Source organism: Syngnathus scovelli, chromosome 6 (genome assembly GCF_024217435.2).
Source record: "Syngnathus scovelli strain Florida chromosome 6, RoL_Ssco_1.2, whole genome shotgun sequence".
NCBI classification, from domain to species: domain Eukaryota; kingdom Metazoa; phylum Chordata; class Actinopteri; order Syngnathiformes; family Syngnathidae; genus Syngnathus; species Syngnathus scovelli.
Window position 1 is genome coordinate 13,343,137 of NC_090852.1, and position 14,822 is coordinate 13,357,958.

General features: G+C 38.8%; 1 protein-coding gene across 3 annotated transcripts; it reads left to right on the forward strand.

Annotated features, from left to right (window-relative positions):
• The first annotated feature begins 923 nt into the window (after positions 1 to 923).
• On the forward strand, positions 924 to 12,518 carry bmal2 (basic helix-loop-helix ARNT like 2). Of its 3 annotated transcripts, none has more exons than XM_049722850.2 (18): positions 924 to 1,215; positions 2,844 to 2,989; positions 4,334 to 4,463; positions 4,579 to 4,632; positions 4,932 to 4,973; positions 5,041 to 5,198; positions 5,616 to 5,695; positions 6,134 to 6,226; positions 6,717 to 6,834; positions 6,908 to 7,054; positions 7,600 to 7,843; positions 8,452 to 8,558; positions 8,652 to 8,802; positions 8,887 to 8,951; positions 9,063 to 9,177; positions 9,286 to 9,382; positions 9,885 to 9,984; positions 10,162 to 12,518. In XM_049722850.2, exons 3-18 carry the CDS (start codon positions 4,360 to 4,362, stop codon positions 10,317 to 10,319), a joined length of 1,833 nt encoding a protein of 610 aa, XP_049578807.1. In that variant the 5' UTR covers positions 924 to 1,215; positions 2,844 to 2,989; positions 4,334 to 4,359; the 3' UTR covers positions 10,320 to 12,518. The 3 variants fall into 3 exon arrangements, with proteins under 3 accessions (XP_049578807.1, XP_049578808.1, XP_049578806.1); XM_049722851.2 differs by having other exon boundaries at positions 2,844 to 2,977; XM_049722849.2 differs by lacking the exon at positions 2,844 to 2,989.
• The last annotated feature ends 2,304 nt before the right edge of the window (positions 12,519 to 14,822 follow it).

Below are 14,822 nucleotides of genomic sequence, written 5' to 3' on the forward strand. Positions count from 1 at the left end.
ATTCAATGATAACAATGAAGGAGCCCAACCTAGCTGACATGGGATCAAATCAGATTTAATACCCTGGACTGAGAAGCACACAACGATATAGCCCAGGGCTGGGCAATTAAATTTGCAGAAGGGCCACATGAGAAACTGGAACCCTGAGCAGACAAGCAAATCTCTCTCTCATTTTTTTTTTTTTTTTCATTTTTAATACATTTACAAAAGGCATATTATCATGGATTAATAATAGATTAATTCAATAAATTGCTGTGTGTAGATATAGTTTCGGTTATAATTGTGAAATACAAATTTCAAGTAAAATTACATTAATATTGTGTACCAAACGCCAACTGAAATTAACCGCTTCTAATGAAGAATGTGAAATATATACATAGATAAGCATTAATTATTAAAATAATTGCCAGTAAATACGTAATATATTTGATCAGCATGCATCAAGATTTCCATACAGTATTATCAGGCCAAACCATTAACCATTTCCAAAATCAATGCAGCACATCCATTGTTTTATGTTAACTTCACGTGAGGGCCGGTCAGGGAAGGTGGGCGGGCCGGTCAGGGAAGGTGGGCGGGCCGGATTTGGCCCCCGCGCCGGACGTTGCTGCGACTGTTTACAATCATATTGACATGTATTACAGCGTTAGTACTTGGGAACTGAACGCAGTCAGTTAGGCGATCAATCAATTATTGCAAGTTGAAACATTACAGTTTTATGAAGTGTTTTGAAAGAAATACTATATTCGCAGTGTACATTGTTATGGCTGTCTCCATGAAGAAATCTCGTTCATAGGGATATAGTTCATCCTTCTCCTACTATAACGGTGCTATAAAATACACTAGTTTGACTTTAATTAAATTTATTACTTCAGTCATGACAAACAATGACTTTGAGTGTTGGAGAATGGCGTGACAGGAGGGAAATACGGTGGTGATCCGGTAGGAGGAGACAAGTGCCATCTCTTCCGCGCTCGCTTTTCCGAGACGATTTCTCTGTATTCATCGTATAAAAGCAGGACAGCTGCAAACAATGTGTCTTTCTTTGTTTATTTAACTCCTCGTCTTGGTAAAGACAAAAGGCGATCTCCGACGCAATTCGAGCGCCTGATCTATGCCGTGGAGTCGTGGGCCCCAGCGCACGGGCTTCAGCCATGGCGGCGGCCAAGCATACTGCCGCCGGCGGCGGTGACACAACGGACGACGAAGCAAGAGGTTATTCAATAATTTAATGCAATTCTCCCTAATTTGATTGTTTGCTGCGTGCAGGCTCAACGTGTCGCGTAGGGATTTTTCTGGCGAGCGTAATAAGCGTTGTCGTTCCGCTTGTTTATTCCGCAACGGTGACCGTAAGTTTGCGCTGATTCCAAAAGTAGGTCAGTAGATCAGTAGAGCAAAGTCACCCTTTCGACTCTTTATGCAACGCGTTACTATCTTTCACATTTGTAGACACTTCTGCTTCGCAAGACCGTGTCGATCTGTCATAATTCCATTTGAAATGAAAGCGAGAGGTTGCCTGCAGCCTTCTGAAAGACGAGGAAAATCAAATGAATGTTAGCCTAGCATTGTAGCAAGGCCTGTTTATCGGATCTCAAAAGTACCCGTTCGAGATTTTTTCCCCCATGTTCGGACTGGATGTTGTCTTTTAAATACCACTCATGCTGACTTCATATTTATTATACGTATGCACACCATCGAATCAAATGATCAATATATCACGTTAAGGCGGCCAGTTTAAAGTTAGCAAACCCCCAACACTTTGTGATTAAAATTCATGAAAAATCATACTTCCGTTTCATATCGCAGCTGGACATACCTGCATGTCAAAAATGTATTCACTGTCAATTTTACACGCTAGGGTCTCACATCATTTTGTGACAGCCCAACAGATTTGTTTTTATCTTGTACAGAATGCACTTAAGGCATATTTTGACATGCACTAATATAAGGGTATAAAGAATTTAAATCGCATTTTAAATTTATACCTTACAATAAAAGTGGTATCGGCACTGATATTTGGTATCGACTCTCGTTCATTCCTAATTTTGTTGATGTATCAGATTTTTTTCAGTGATTTTAATTTATATCCCTGTATTCAGAAACATAACAAAAAAAAACAAACATAATCAGTCTGCATTCAAGACTACAAAAATCTAAGAATATTTTTTGCTTGGGAGGCTGTAATTTTGAGTATATGGATAATTTTAAATAAAACAGGGTATCTAAACAATTCAACGACCATAAAAAAAAAATAGTTGATTGGATCAGTCGCTGCACTGCGAGTCAATACACTGAGGATTTTTGTATAAACTAACAAATAAAAATATGACTTCAGTAAAGCAGATGTTCATGTTAATGAGCTATCAATGTAGAGACCAGGATTATGCATGTAGGGATGCCCAATCATTTCTATAACCTATCAAGCAGATGATCTTTTAATTACTATTTGGGTCACAGCGTGGAAAAGAGCTAAAAATAGAGGTCATGGATTCCTCCTGCATTCGGTTTATCTCGTGCCGTTCTCTTATTTGAGCCTTAGTGGCTTGCCAAATACATGCATTTATTTGGGGGAGGGTGATCCAGTAACATTGAAACAAGTCCTTATGTGACGTTTATTGTACTCGATTGCAATGTCATAAAATCTTAACATGTATGAAGACTGTATGAACAAATATTTTAGAAAACCGAACCTCTTAATATTGACATTTTAGACGCATTTGAAGAAAGGACAATAGATTATTAGGGGTATGTAATATTAATATCTGACATTTAAACATTAACTATAGTATGTCAAAACTATTTTAGCATCACAATCATCGTAACAATTTTGTTTACCACTGCAGCCTCTGCCTCCAAAGTTCCTGAACCTACTCCCACTATACAATTTGTGATAGATACCCCACACTTTGGAAATCTCTGCCATAGAAGATTGCTGGATGGATGGCTTTGGGGTGAAAGAGTCATCTGTGTTGAAGAGGTGCAGGCTAGTGTATGTATAGTGTCATGTGTAGCCTGTGAGCGCCTCAACCACTGAAGCTAAGCTTTAGTATCCCGCTGGCAGTGCCTGCATTCACTCATCGACATCTGTGTCCAATAATATTCTCGCATGCAAGCTTTTCTTTGAACACTTGGCAAGCCACGATTTCCACTATTTTCAGATGGAGATTTATGAGTAGAGACAACCCCTGGTTCGTTGCCTAATAAATTATCCTCTTACTGTTAAACTATGGAAAATGAACACAATAGAAGTATTTTTTTTAAACATTGAATCTTATTGATCTCTACCCTGTCATCAATGTCACCCCTGTATTCCCCAGTATGTGTAGTCGATATATATTGCATTACTATAATACAGCTGAAGCTCGACTCTTTGTGGTTTGGTTTGATTTGACTTGACTTTCTGTCTAACACGGTTTAGTCATGGACCCCAATTTTTTTCATCGTAAATACATACATTTTCTTTTTAACTGTGAGCACTAACTCTATAGCATTTGGAAAACAACACACATCCTTAGCGTCAGTGATTTAATTTCCGTGACTAATTTAAAGTTGTTTGACAAGATGTCGCAACTGTCCCGGTCGGGTGGAGCATGGAGCAGGACGACCAAGTGCAGCTTGGACCAGGGTTTATTGGTGAACTCAAAAAAGGCAAACTAACAGACTCGGCAACTGACATGACTTAACAAAACCTAACAACGAGACTGACCAAAAAGACGTGAAGCAAAAAGACAGGGTGACATTACCAATGACAGGAACAGGAACCAAAAAGACATCATGACATGAACACACAACATAAATCCAACACCGAACGACCACAACCAATGATCCGACCAGGAGTGAGGGGCAGACAGACAGGACTTATATACACGACAGGTAACGAGAGGCAGGTGGCAATAATCACATTGATCATGGGCACACAGGAGGGGAGGGGCGAGCACACAGACAGAAACCAAGACAACAGACACATAGTGGAGCAGTGCCAGACATAACTATATACGTAAAATAATAAAGTTGGTGTTGTCATAAATAAAAATAACCGGGAAATAAATGCTGGTAAGGGTGACAAAGTGAGAGATTGTACACCATAACTAATAGCCCAGTGCCTTCTAGTGGCTGGAGGAAACCTCTAAACATGGCTCTATTCCCAAATTATGGACCCCGAAATCCGTGTAAAATCGAGCTTCAACTGTATTGAGATTTCCCAAAATATTACAAAGATGACAGAGGTTTGAAATTTGAAGTTTTCTACACCTAGAAACATTCAACTTCTGGGAGCTCCCGTGCATGCAGCATTTCCATCCACCTGCAGCTTGCTCTGTTTTTTCTCTCCTAGATGATGTGCTGGTTGAGGAAAACCAAATGAACTGCATCCCTCTACCCAGCCTGATGAATCCATCCTCGATGGTTGGCATGTCTTTGAGCATGGAAATGCCCCGGAAGCGAAAGGGAAGTGTGGACAACCAGTAAGTAAGACTACACACAGTATGTTATCAATTTTGTTTCTTTAAGTAAACACAAATGAATAAAATGATACCTATACCGATGATACCTATTGTCTCTGTTTCTTCATCTTCTTAGGGAAACAAGATTGACCCCCATCCTCAATGCAGATATGGAAGAGGATCAAAACGAGTAGGTGTTCACGTGCGAGTGCACGTTTTTGGACTGAACCTATCTATCTGGGAAACGTACACTAGAGCCCGACCGATAACTGATTCCAATATTGGTAGCTAAAAACAACCCCGCTGCTCCCTTCAAATCAAGAAATGTATAAAATGTCCACTTTGTTGGAAACTTTTCAAAATAATTTAATCAAAATATTGTGTGTGCTATACTAAATACTGAGGTGTGGTCTGCATTTTACAGTTGTTTTTTACACTATTTTATAATAATATAATGTCAAATTGAAAGTTGTTTTTTTTTCTCTACAGCACAGATGGAGAGGATCAACATGCCAAAATGAAATGTTTCAGGTAATAAACACCACACATCCCAAACAAATGTGGAATATGCTGAAAACATCATTGTTTGTCTATGCAGGGAGCCACACAGCCAAATAGAAAAACGAAGGCGGGACAAAATGAACACGCTCATTGACAAGCTGTCAGACTTGATTCCAACTTGTAACCCAATGTCTCGGAAGCTGGACAAACTCACTGTGCTCAGAATGGCCGTTCAGCACCTCAAATCCCTCAGAGGTACCAGATATTACTCGGAATGAATCATCACTTTGATTCTCCCTATAAATATAGATGAATTATATTTGGAATGTGTTTTGGGATGTCTCGTATTGTTTTCACAACTTATTCGTATTCCCATAACATTAAGAGAATGAAATGTGAAATCTAGGAATAGGATTTACAGTGGAGCCCTTTTAATGTGGTAGATATTCTCCATTACAGATCTACTTGTAATATGTGAAAAATTGTGATAGACTGTATATTTTAAGTATTTTTTTAAAGGCAAAGTCAGTCCACAAATTTTCTTTAGAATAAATTGTGTGAGCACCCACTTGTCAAAACACTGCATTCTGATTAATATTGTGTTTGTGGAATCAGAATTAAGCAGCATGATTCACTTATTTTCAAATGGTTTTGAATTCTCCCACACTCCAGGTTCTGCAAGCTCTTTTTCTGACACCAACTATAAACCGTCATTCTTGCCTGATGAGGAGCTCCAACACCTTATCTTAAAGGTAGCCATCTGACTTCATTTGCACTAACCTGCCATGCTTTATTCTAATTAGGGGTGTTCCGATCAGGGTTTTATCGATCATCCACCAGTGAGCTCAACTGATTCCGATCCTGATCACCGCACATTCTTAAGTCACAAAATCTTTGCACTGCAACACGTGTATTAGGGCTCCTCAATTAATCACATTTTAATAATCACGATTTTGGCTTCAGATGAATGTGAGTGGCCGGGTTTTGCATTGATCGATATGCTGATCATGTACTTTTTCAGGAAAATTAGCCCTTCACAATCACTGGCTGATGATCGGAGCACCACTAATTCTAATTTGGTGGCTTTTCATATGTATGTGTAGTCTCTCTGGTAACGTGACGGTGTCTTGACCATGTTCTCACAGTGGCGCACCGTACTCTTCAGATTTTCTCTTTTTTGTTGTCGGCAGGCTGCGGATGGGTTCCTGTTTGTAGTCGGCTGTGATCGTGGGAAAATTGTTTTTGTCTCTGAGTCCATCACGAAGATATTAAATTATAGTCGGGTAACACTTGTTTTTGTTTTATTTGTTTTGTTTGTTTTTATTTTTACTCTACCTGCAGCATCTCCTGACACACTTAATAGGACACACCTAAAAACGGAGTACACATCATCAACCACAAGAATGCAGATATTCAATACAAGGGCTTTATCAAACAATTGTATCGTGTGTGCTCCATTTTGACGATGCAGTACTACAAGCCTGCAAACTACTACATCAATAATAAACGTCTTGCCCAATTAATAATTGACAAAATATACATTTTTGTAGGCAGAAAGAATAATTGAACTCCCACATTGGGTATCATATTGTGCAAGTTGTCATAACGTAGTCCATGGTCTGTGTGTAAAATGAATTCTTGACTTCCATTTAGTGGTGTGTTCTGGGGTGTGACATCTCTTATCACCATACCCTGTTAATAATTAAAACTATGGTTCTGACTTCTTGGTCACCATTGTAGGTCAGGTTGACACATTTTGGTTCTTCCCTCTAGGTGGAACTGATTGGACAGAGCTTCTTTGATTACGTCCACCCTAAAGACATAGGCAAAGTAAAGGAGCAGCTGTCGGCCTCTGAACTGTACCCACGGGAACGGCTAATAGATGCAAAAAGTAAAACAATTATTTTTGTTACCTAAGTGTGTGCGTTCGCGTGAGAACATTTGTGATACTGTCGTATCTCCAGCTGGTTTGCAGGTGCAGGCTGACCTTCCAGTGGGCGCAGCACGATTGTGTTCAGGTGCACGGCGCTCCTTCTTCTGTCGCATGAAGTGCAACAAAAACCTCAAAGTTGAGGAGAAGGAATTGCAAGCCAGCACGTCCAAAAAGAAAGGTAGTCAAGTGATTCTGTGAATCCATTTGCCTTATGTTGCCTCTTTGCTTTTGAAGTTCTGCGAAACCTCTACTTACGAACATTTCGAGTTACGAACCGGAGTCTCAAAACTTTTTTGCCTCCATTTCGAACCAACCTGTGAGCGACTGTCAGAGCATGTCGGGTGACGTGTGTCTCTACCCTACCTTACCCGCGTGTTAGCATAAGTTCATCCACAGTCAATCATGTCTCCTAAGCAAAAAGATGTGAGGGTAGTCAGAAGAGGATGTAGCAAATGTAGAAATTAAGCATACGTGCATGGATTCTCCCACTCGCCATCTCCCACAGCCTACTGTCTCTCAAGCGTCTACTCCTAGACTAGAGCAAGCTGTCTACGTCTTTCAAGGTAAAGTTCTTATGGGAAAAATCCCTTCTGCTTGCGAACCTTTTGACCTACGATCACGGGACAAATTCGTAAATAGCGGTTTCACTGTATTAAGTGCAGTACATCTGCAAAAATATCCCAACGTACTACTTCAATTTGGTCTGTATCTGTGTGTACTTAGAGTCGCAGAAATACTGCACAGTCCACTGTACAGGCTACATGCGTAGCTGGCACTCCAGTCAGCTGGAAGCTGAGGGCCAGTGCGACGCAGATAAGCAGGATAGCTCTCACTTCAGCTGTCTGGTCGCCGTGGGGCGCATCCACTCCAACTCGTCCCCGCAAGTTAATGGAGCTTTCCGGGTCAAACCCACAGAGTTCGTCACACGCTATACCATGGATGGCAAGTTTACCTTTGTTGATCAAAGGTAAACTGGAATTTCACTGCTTCAATTCTTTCCAAACTTTCTGTGAAAAACATTTGGGGAATTTATTGTATTGTATATCAAATTTATTATATAATTTTATGATTCTATATCACAGGTGTCAAACTCAAGGCCCGGGGGGGCAGATACGGCCCGCCACATCATTTTATGTGGCCCGCGAAGACAAATTGTGCATTAAATTCATGTCATTATTAGAATTGAAAATTGTCTTCACTTTTAATATCTTTTTTTTTTAAATATGTGACCAGTTTTTACTCGTCTGATTTGAAAATGAGTTATTTATCAGTTTGTTTTGTAGCTTTTACTGTATATAATATGAGGTGCTCATACATTTATTTGGGTTGACTGTCATAATGGCCCTCTGAAAGAAGCTATGACTACAATGCGACCCACGAAAAAAAAAATTGACACCCCTGTTCTATATCATGATTATCCATGTTCCAAATGAGCTATTTTCAAAGTCTTTAGTGCCAAATGTTGGTAATGTAATCATGTAGGATATTTGAGTCATATTTCATAGCTTTTACACATTAATTTTCACTGCTATTACTCCCAAATGTTTTGTTCTAATTATTGGTGACTCTTTGCAGAGCAACAACCATTCTTGGCTACCTTCCCCAAGAATTGCTTGGTACTTCATGCTACGAGTACTTCCATCAAGACGATTTAGCGCATTTAGCTGACCGTCATCGAAAAGGTAAGTTAAATTTCTTGACAGTCAATCCCTCTGCCTAAATGGGTGAGAGCCATATCAACACAATTCCTTTTTTGCTGCGTGTCCATCTTACAGTGCTACGAAGTAAGGAGAAAATAGACACGAACCGCTATAAGTTTAAAACAAAATATGGCTCTTTTGTCACGCTGCAAAGTCAGTGGTTTAGTTTTGTAAACCCATGGACCAAAGAAGTTGAATACATCGTGTCAACAAATACAGTCATATCGTAAGTAGAAGCTTCACGGGTTCATTTTTATCGGCTAAATGTAGGGAGCTATTTCATCAGCGCTCTCCCTTTCTCTCACCACAGGAATGATCACAGTCGAACAAGTCGGTCAGGGAACAAGACTGAAGAGTCTTCTCAGGCTGTAGCAGGTCAGTTAAAATGACTTAAAAAGTACTCATTGTATGGTGTTGTAAAATAACTTGAGTCCTGGAAGTAAGTATGGTAAAGGTACATCTACTGTTCCCGCTCATTTATTTTAGAAGATGGAAAGAAATCTCTTCCAATAATACCAGGCATCTCTACCAAACCTGGTACGATGATATACGCTGGAACCATTGGGACTCAGATTGCCAATGAGCTGCTTGACTTTAATAGGTGAGGAATAATTGTGATCTACTTTACCTCTCCCTCCTTATTTTTTGTAAACTTGCGTTGTCAGAAATGTCCTGATATAATTTAAGTTCATTTTCTGTGCCGTTTTAGAATGAACTCATCACCCTCCAGTGGTAATGTGAGCCCATTTAGTCTGCCACTGGACAAATCTCCACTCACCACGACTCATCACCAAGTCAACAACAATGTGAGTGAATTTCAAACTCTTTATTCAAAGTCTGTTTGAAAATACCTTTTAGTAGTTCCTTAATAAAAGCATTGCTGCCATCAAAATTTCATGAATTGGATATTTTTTAAATGAACCAAAAAAAAACAATGTTTCAGGTTTCGGCTTTTGAATTATGAATATTTCAATCAAAACAACTGTGGCGTTATGGCTTGGCATTTTAAAATGTAAATAATCTCAAGATAAAAAAGATTTTTTTTTTTGTTCATTTATTGGTTCCAGCATGTTTAATATACATTCTTTACCTTTTAAGTGCGCCCCTGTTCCTTAATTTTGCATAAAAATTGGACCTACTTTAACTGAGACAAATGTCTTGTGGTGTTGACGTAGAGAAGATTTTTAAACACATGTTCTCATGCTATTGAATGAGCGGTTCTGTTAATAGCGTGTGTTACCATCTACCTTGCCAAGTTATATTTAGCCCCCACAGTTTCATTTCACCACCATGTATTTTGCTGTCCAGGTGCCAAATGGGGATGTGACAGAGGAGGAGATGCCAGAAAAGTCCAACTCAGAAGATGAGCTTCAGGAGGCGCTTATTCCTGGAAGGGAGACACTAATGGGTACATTCCATAATTATTTTCCTCTGCCGTCATTTAAATGGTGTCCGTGCATGTGCTTGTTCGTTCTCTTGTCTACTAAAGGGTTAACATTTGTTGGTATCTCCCTCAGTTATGTTGTTTCCAATCCAATTTTCTTTACACGTCCATAACTTTGTTCTCTCTCTGAACCCACCACAGAGGACAGCTCACAGCTAGACCTGGACAGCATGGTTGAACCGGGCCTTGGCAGTCTTAGTAATGACGAAGCAGCGATGGCAGTGATCATGAGACTCCTGGAGACAGACTCCAACTTGGGTGAAGGCGAGGACTTTGAAGAGATGCACTGGTCCTTATAGAATCCGCAGTTGAAAGCCGAGACAGTGACAAAAATACTGTGTCAGGCTGTTTGATTCATGAATCAATCCTACTATAAGCTATGTGAACGACTCTTCTTAATAGGCAACTGTGTCGCCAAAGATAAGGAACACTGGCTTTTCTCGGGAGAATCTACACGTACCTCCAAAACCTTACTGCAAACTGCCTGCCATGGAAAAATGATAATTGACTGCTTAATAGTGACTGAGGCAAATCTGTTGCCATTAAGAACATTGTTGAGACAAACAGTGGTTTGGGAGTTCTTCTTATGTTTTCCACCTACACTTGAACACAGGATGAGAGTGATGCAAAAAATGCACTGAACTGCCCCCCCTCCCTCCCTTTTTTGTGTTCCATTGAACTCTGATGAAAAAGGAGCAATTCTACTCCTGTTGGTGAACCTCCCCCTTCCCACTTTTGCCTCAGAGCACGTTTTTGTCCCTGTTGGTTTATGAACATTGCATTACCTGCATGTGCAATTCATAATACCACTTAAATAGACATTAAGAGACAATGGCTCAGCAATCACCTCATATCTGTCTTACGAAAGCTATGATATAGTTTATTTTTCAAGTGTGATAGTATAAAAGGTGAATACTCAGGACTGATGGGGGGTGAAAAATAGCCACCCACTATTAACGTAAAGTCACGCAGTTCTTAGCAGCTGTAGCAGTATTTAACAATTTACATTATTCCCTTACATACTTAAACTTGAAACGTGTCATTGTTTTGTTCACATGTGCAACTGTGTTCTTACTTTTGGTCTGATTTATAATAAGGTTTTTATCAGTGGCAGTCATCTATTCAGAGATTTAAGGGATTATTTTACGTACTAGTCATCATGCATTCCACCAATGTTTATGATACACGTACATTTCTGTTGCTGTACTTTAATCTGACATTTGAATGAGAGTCTTTCAGTCGGCGTTACCTCATGTTTAGTCCACAGTTGTCCTTGCACGCAACACACTACACAGGAAGGCTTGTGTGGGATAGAACTGTTGAACCAGTTAGCCTTTCATGGGTTGGAGTTGTCTCAAACTACTACACACTAAAAATAAGCAGACACATTATTGTGACAAAAGTATTTGGACACCTGCTCATTACAAATATGTATGTCAGCCCCTTTGCAGCGGTAATATTTTGAACTACTCTGGGAAAGCTCCCTATTTTAGAGTCACTGTTGTGTTTTATCACAGTTGTGTTTAATGGCTTTGTAGGGCCAGGCCTCATACTTCCTCGCAAAACTCACCCAGGCATGCATTTATGAACCTTGCTGCAAACATTGGTGCAAATTGTGTGGGAACAGAATTGGGTCTTCCCCCCCAATGTTTACCATAAAGTGGAACGTGTCCAGTCGTAAAAAAAGTCGAGATGAATTATGTCAATGAAGGCAGAACTAAACCAGCTCTTTGATAGAGTAGTATGTCTCAAGACTTTTGTGTTTATATTAGGGTGCATTTCAAAAAGTTGTATTATTCATCATCAAAAAAATTAACACATTGTAAGATCATCTGTTACCCTGTTAGACATTTTGTGTATGTGTGCTAATGAAGGCCTTTTGTATTTAAGTGCTTTGTGAAGGATGAGATGCAGTGGCTTATGAAATTATTCAGCCCCCTTGAAATTGTTATATGTTGCCACCTGTCTGTTCGATCAAACATTGAAATGGACAGAGTATCGTACTGCAAACCTATCAAGACCTGGCTGTCCCTCTAAATGTTTAGCCCAAACAAGAAAAACACTTATCAGAGATGCAGCCATGATGCCCACTGGATGAATGTTCCATTGGAAGTTTGCCAAACCCCCAGGGAGACACAAAAAAGGTGGAAAAAGGTGCTCTCGTCAAATGAGACCATAATAGATTTTTTTGAGGGGCAAAATGTGATACTTTTCCCGTGAGAGTAACACTGGACATCGAAACTCCATGTCCTCTGTCAAACATGGAGAAGGCAGCATCATGGTCATGTTTCTTCAGCAGGGACAGGGAACACCGTTAGTATCGATGGGAAAATGGATGGAGCCAAATACAGGATCATTCTGGAAGAAAACTCGTTGGGGTTTGCAAAAGAGCTGAGACAGAGATGGCGATTTATCTTCCAACAAGACAATGATCCAGAACATAAAGCAAAATCTACAATAGAATGGTTCACAAATAAACATGCAGTTAGAATGTCAAAGTCCAAACCTGAATCTGTGGAAAGGTCTGAAAATTGCTCTTCACAAATGCTCTCCATGCAATCTACCTGACTTGGAGCTGTTTTGCAAGGGAGAAAATTTGAAAAAAATGTTAGTATCTCGATGTGCAAAACTGATAGAGATATACCCCCCAAAAGACTTGCAGCTGTAATCGTAGCCGAAGCTGCTTCTACAAAGTATGAACTCAGGGGGGCTGAATTATTTTACATGACCCACTTTCAGTTTGGTGAAAAACAAAAAAGGGTTTAGAATACCTAGAATTTTGCTCCACTGCTTGATTATGTGTATGTATTTATGTGTGTATAAATATATATATATGTATATATATAGTATATATATATATACATATATATGTAAATATAGATATATGTGTGTGTGTGTGTATATATATATATATATATATATATATATATATATATATATATATATATATATATATATATATATATATATATATATATATATACATATATATATATATAATATATATATATATATATAATAAAAATATATAATATATATGTATTATATATGTATACGTATATATAGAGAAATAGATAGATAGATATAGTGGAGGAAATACGCATTTGATCTCTAACTAATTTTGGGAACAGTCTATAATTTTAAAGGTATGTTTTTTTTAACAATGAGAGACAGTATATAGAAAAGAAAATGCAGAAAACTACATTATATAAAGGATATAAATAGATTTGCATTTCATTGAGGGAAATAAGTATTTGATCCCCTGCCAACCATTAACAATTCTGACTCCCACAGACTGGTTAACTAGTACTCCTCCTCCTTAGACACAATGTCACCTGCAACAAAGATATGTATATGTAATATATATCTGTTAAAACCTGAGATTTGGCAAAAGGTTCAAAGGGGCTTTTTATATACTATCTAATACTTTTGCAAGCCACTGTTTGTTAGAAATTCACCCATAGTGTTTGTATACAATTCAGTCACCGAAACCAACACGGCGAAAGACTGAGTACCAGCCGTGCTATATATTATAATTCCATGTATCCTTACTGCCATTGTTCCCACTGCTATCCAATTGGGACTGTTGCAGGTTTTATTATTAGTTATTTATGATTGATGGATAATTATGTGTCGTATGCTCGAAATACAAGGGGCCCACAGATTAAGATTCTGAACTCGTGGACACTCCTGCTTCTGTCCAAAGTGCCTTTGGACATCTCCACTTTAACATGCAATAAGCCGATCTGTTTTATTTTCACGTGTGACATCTCAGCTGACTGAAAATAGGGCTACTTGTATGATGTTTAATTGCAGAGCTGCATTTGACTTGACACTGTGTTGGCATGTCATGATTTGAATAAAGCAGACGCCGTGATCGCAGCTTTGGTATTAACTACCTGACCATTAACTACCTGGAGAGCCGGGCAGTTTTTCCGCGGGTGCTAGTTAAGCTTGTTAGTTTCTACACATTATGCGGGTTGTTGTAGCTCTACATTTTCCCATTCTTGTCACGCTCCACTTCAGCTTCTTTTGTGAGTGAGACGCCGTCCAGGAAGGGTTCATGTTTTACCTCATAGATTTTAGATATCGTGTTTTGAGATGATGTTTTTCTTTTCTCTTTATGGCTCTTTATAGGATGTCATGATTGACTGGTGCGTGTGAGCATTCATACACCTGACTACCCCTGCACAGGAAGTTTAAGCTTAAATTTGACATTTGTAAAACATGGTATACTGTTTTCAGCCACGTCCTGCCATTCAGAGTTTAATTACCCTTTCGTGTTTGGCTCAAGAGGAAGCTTGTACTGTATTTGTCTATGGCATATTGCTGCTACAATTAACAAGTGTGGCATGTCTCACCAGGCAGTCTTGTTAATAAATGGTAGTTTAATTAACTCTAGTTAATTAAAATGTCCATGGGATCATGTTGGGCCAACTAATGTCAACTAATCAATGAGCAAATGAGTAATTTTTGTGTATCAAATTTCAATTAATTAATCGTTAGCTTTTTTTAATAGTCCAATTCCTCAGAATTTTACCTTATCAATAGTATATATTCTCAGACTTTTGTAGTCCCCCATGTATCCATGATCATCTTTGTGTTGAAATTTTTGTTTTTACATTGAAATACAAATACATTGAATACTTCTGGCTTGTTCCATCCAAATCTGTGACTGAATCATAAAACATTTACGCATTTTTCTACACTGTGAATGTGAGATAATGCATTTTCAATAAAGCGTAACTTATAACATTGTGTATCAGATAAATGTGTCAAATAATTGCAAAATTAATCAATTA

What these genes read in the sequence shown, in the direction of transcription:
- bmal2 (XM_049722849.2), top strand. Translation starts at nt 1,155, where the DNA reads ATGGCGGCGGCCAAGCATACTGCCGCCGGCGGCGGTGACACAACGGAC. An exon ending in AAGGGAAGTGTGGACAACCA is followed by an intron (nt 4,464 to 4,578) that starts GTAAGTAAGACT and finishes TCATCTTCTTAG; the next exon opens with GGAAACAAGATTGACCCCCA. An exon ending in ATCACCAAGTCAACAACAAT is followed by an intron (nt 9,383 to 9,884) that starts GTGAGTGAATTT and finishes TTTGCTGTCCAG; the next exon opens with GTGCCAAATGGGGATGTGAC.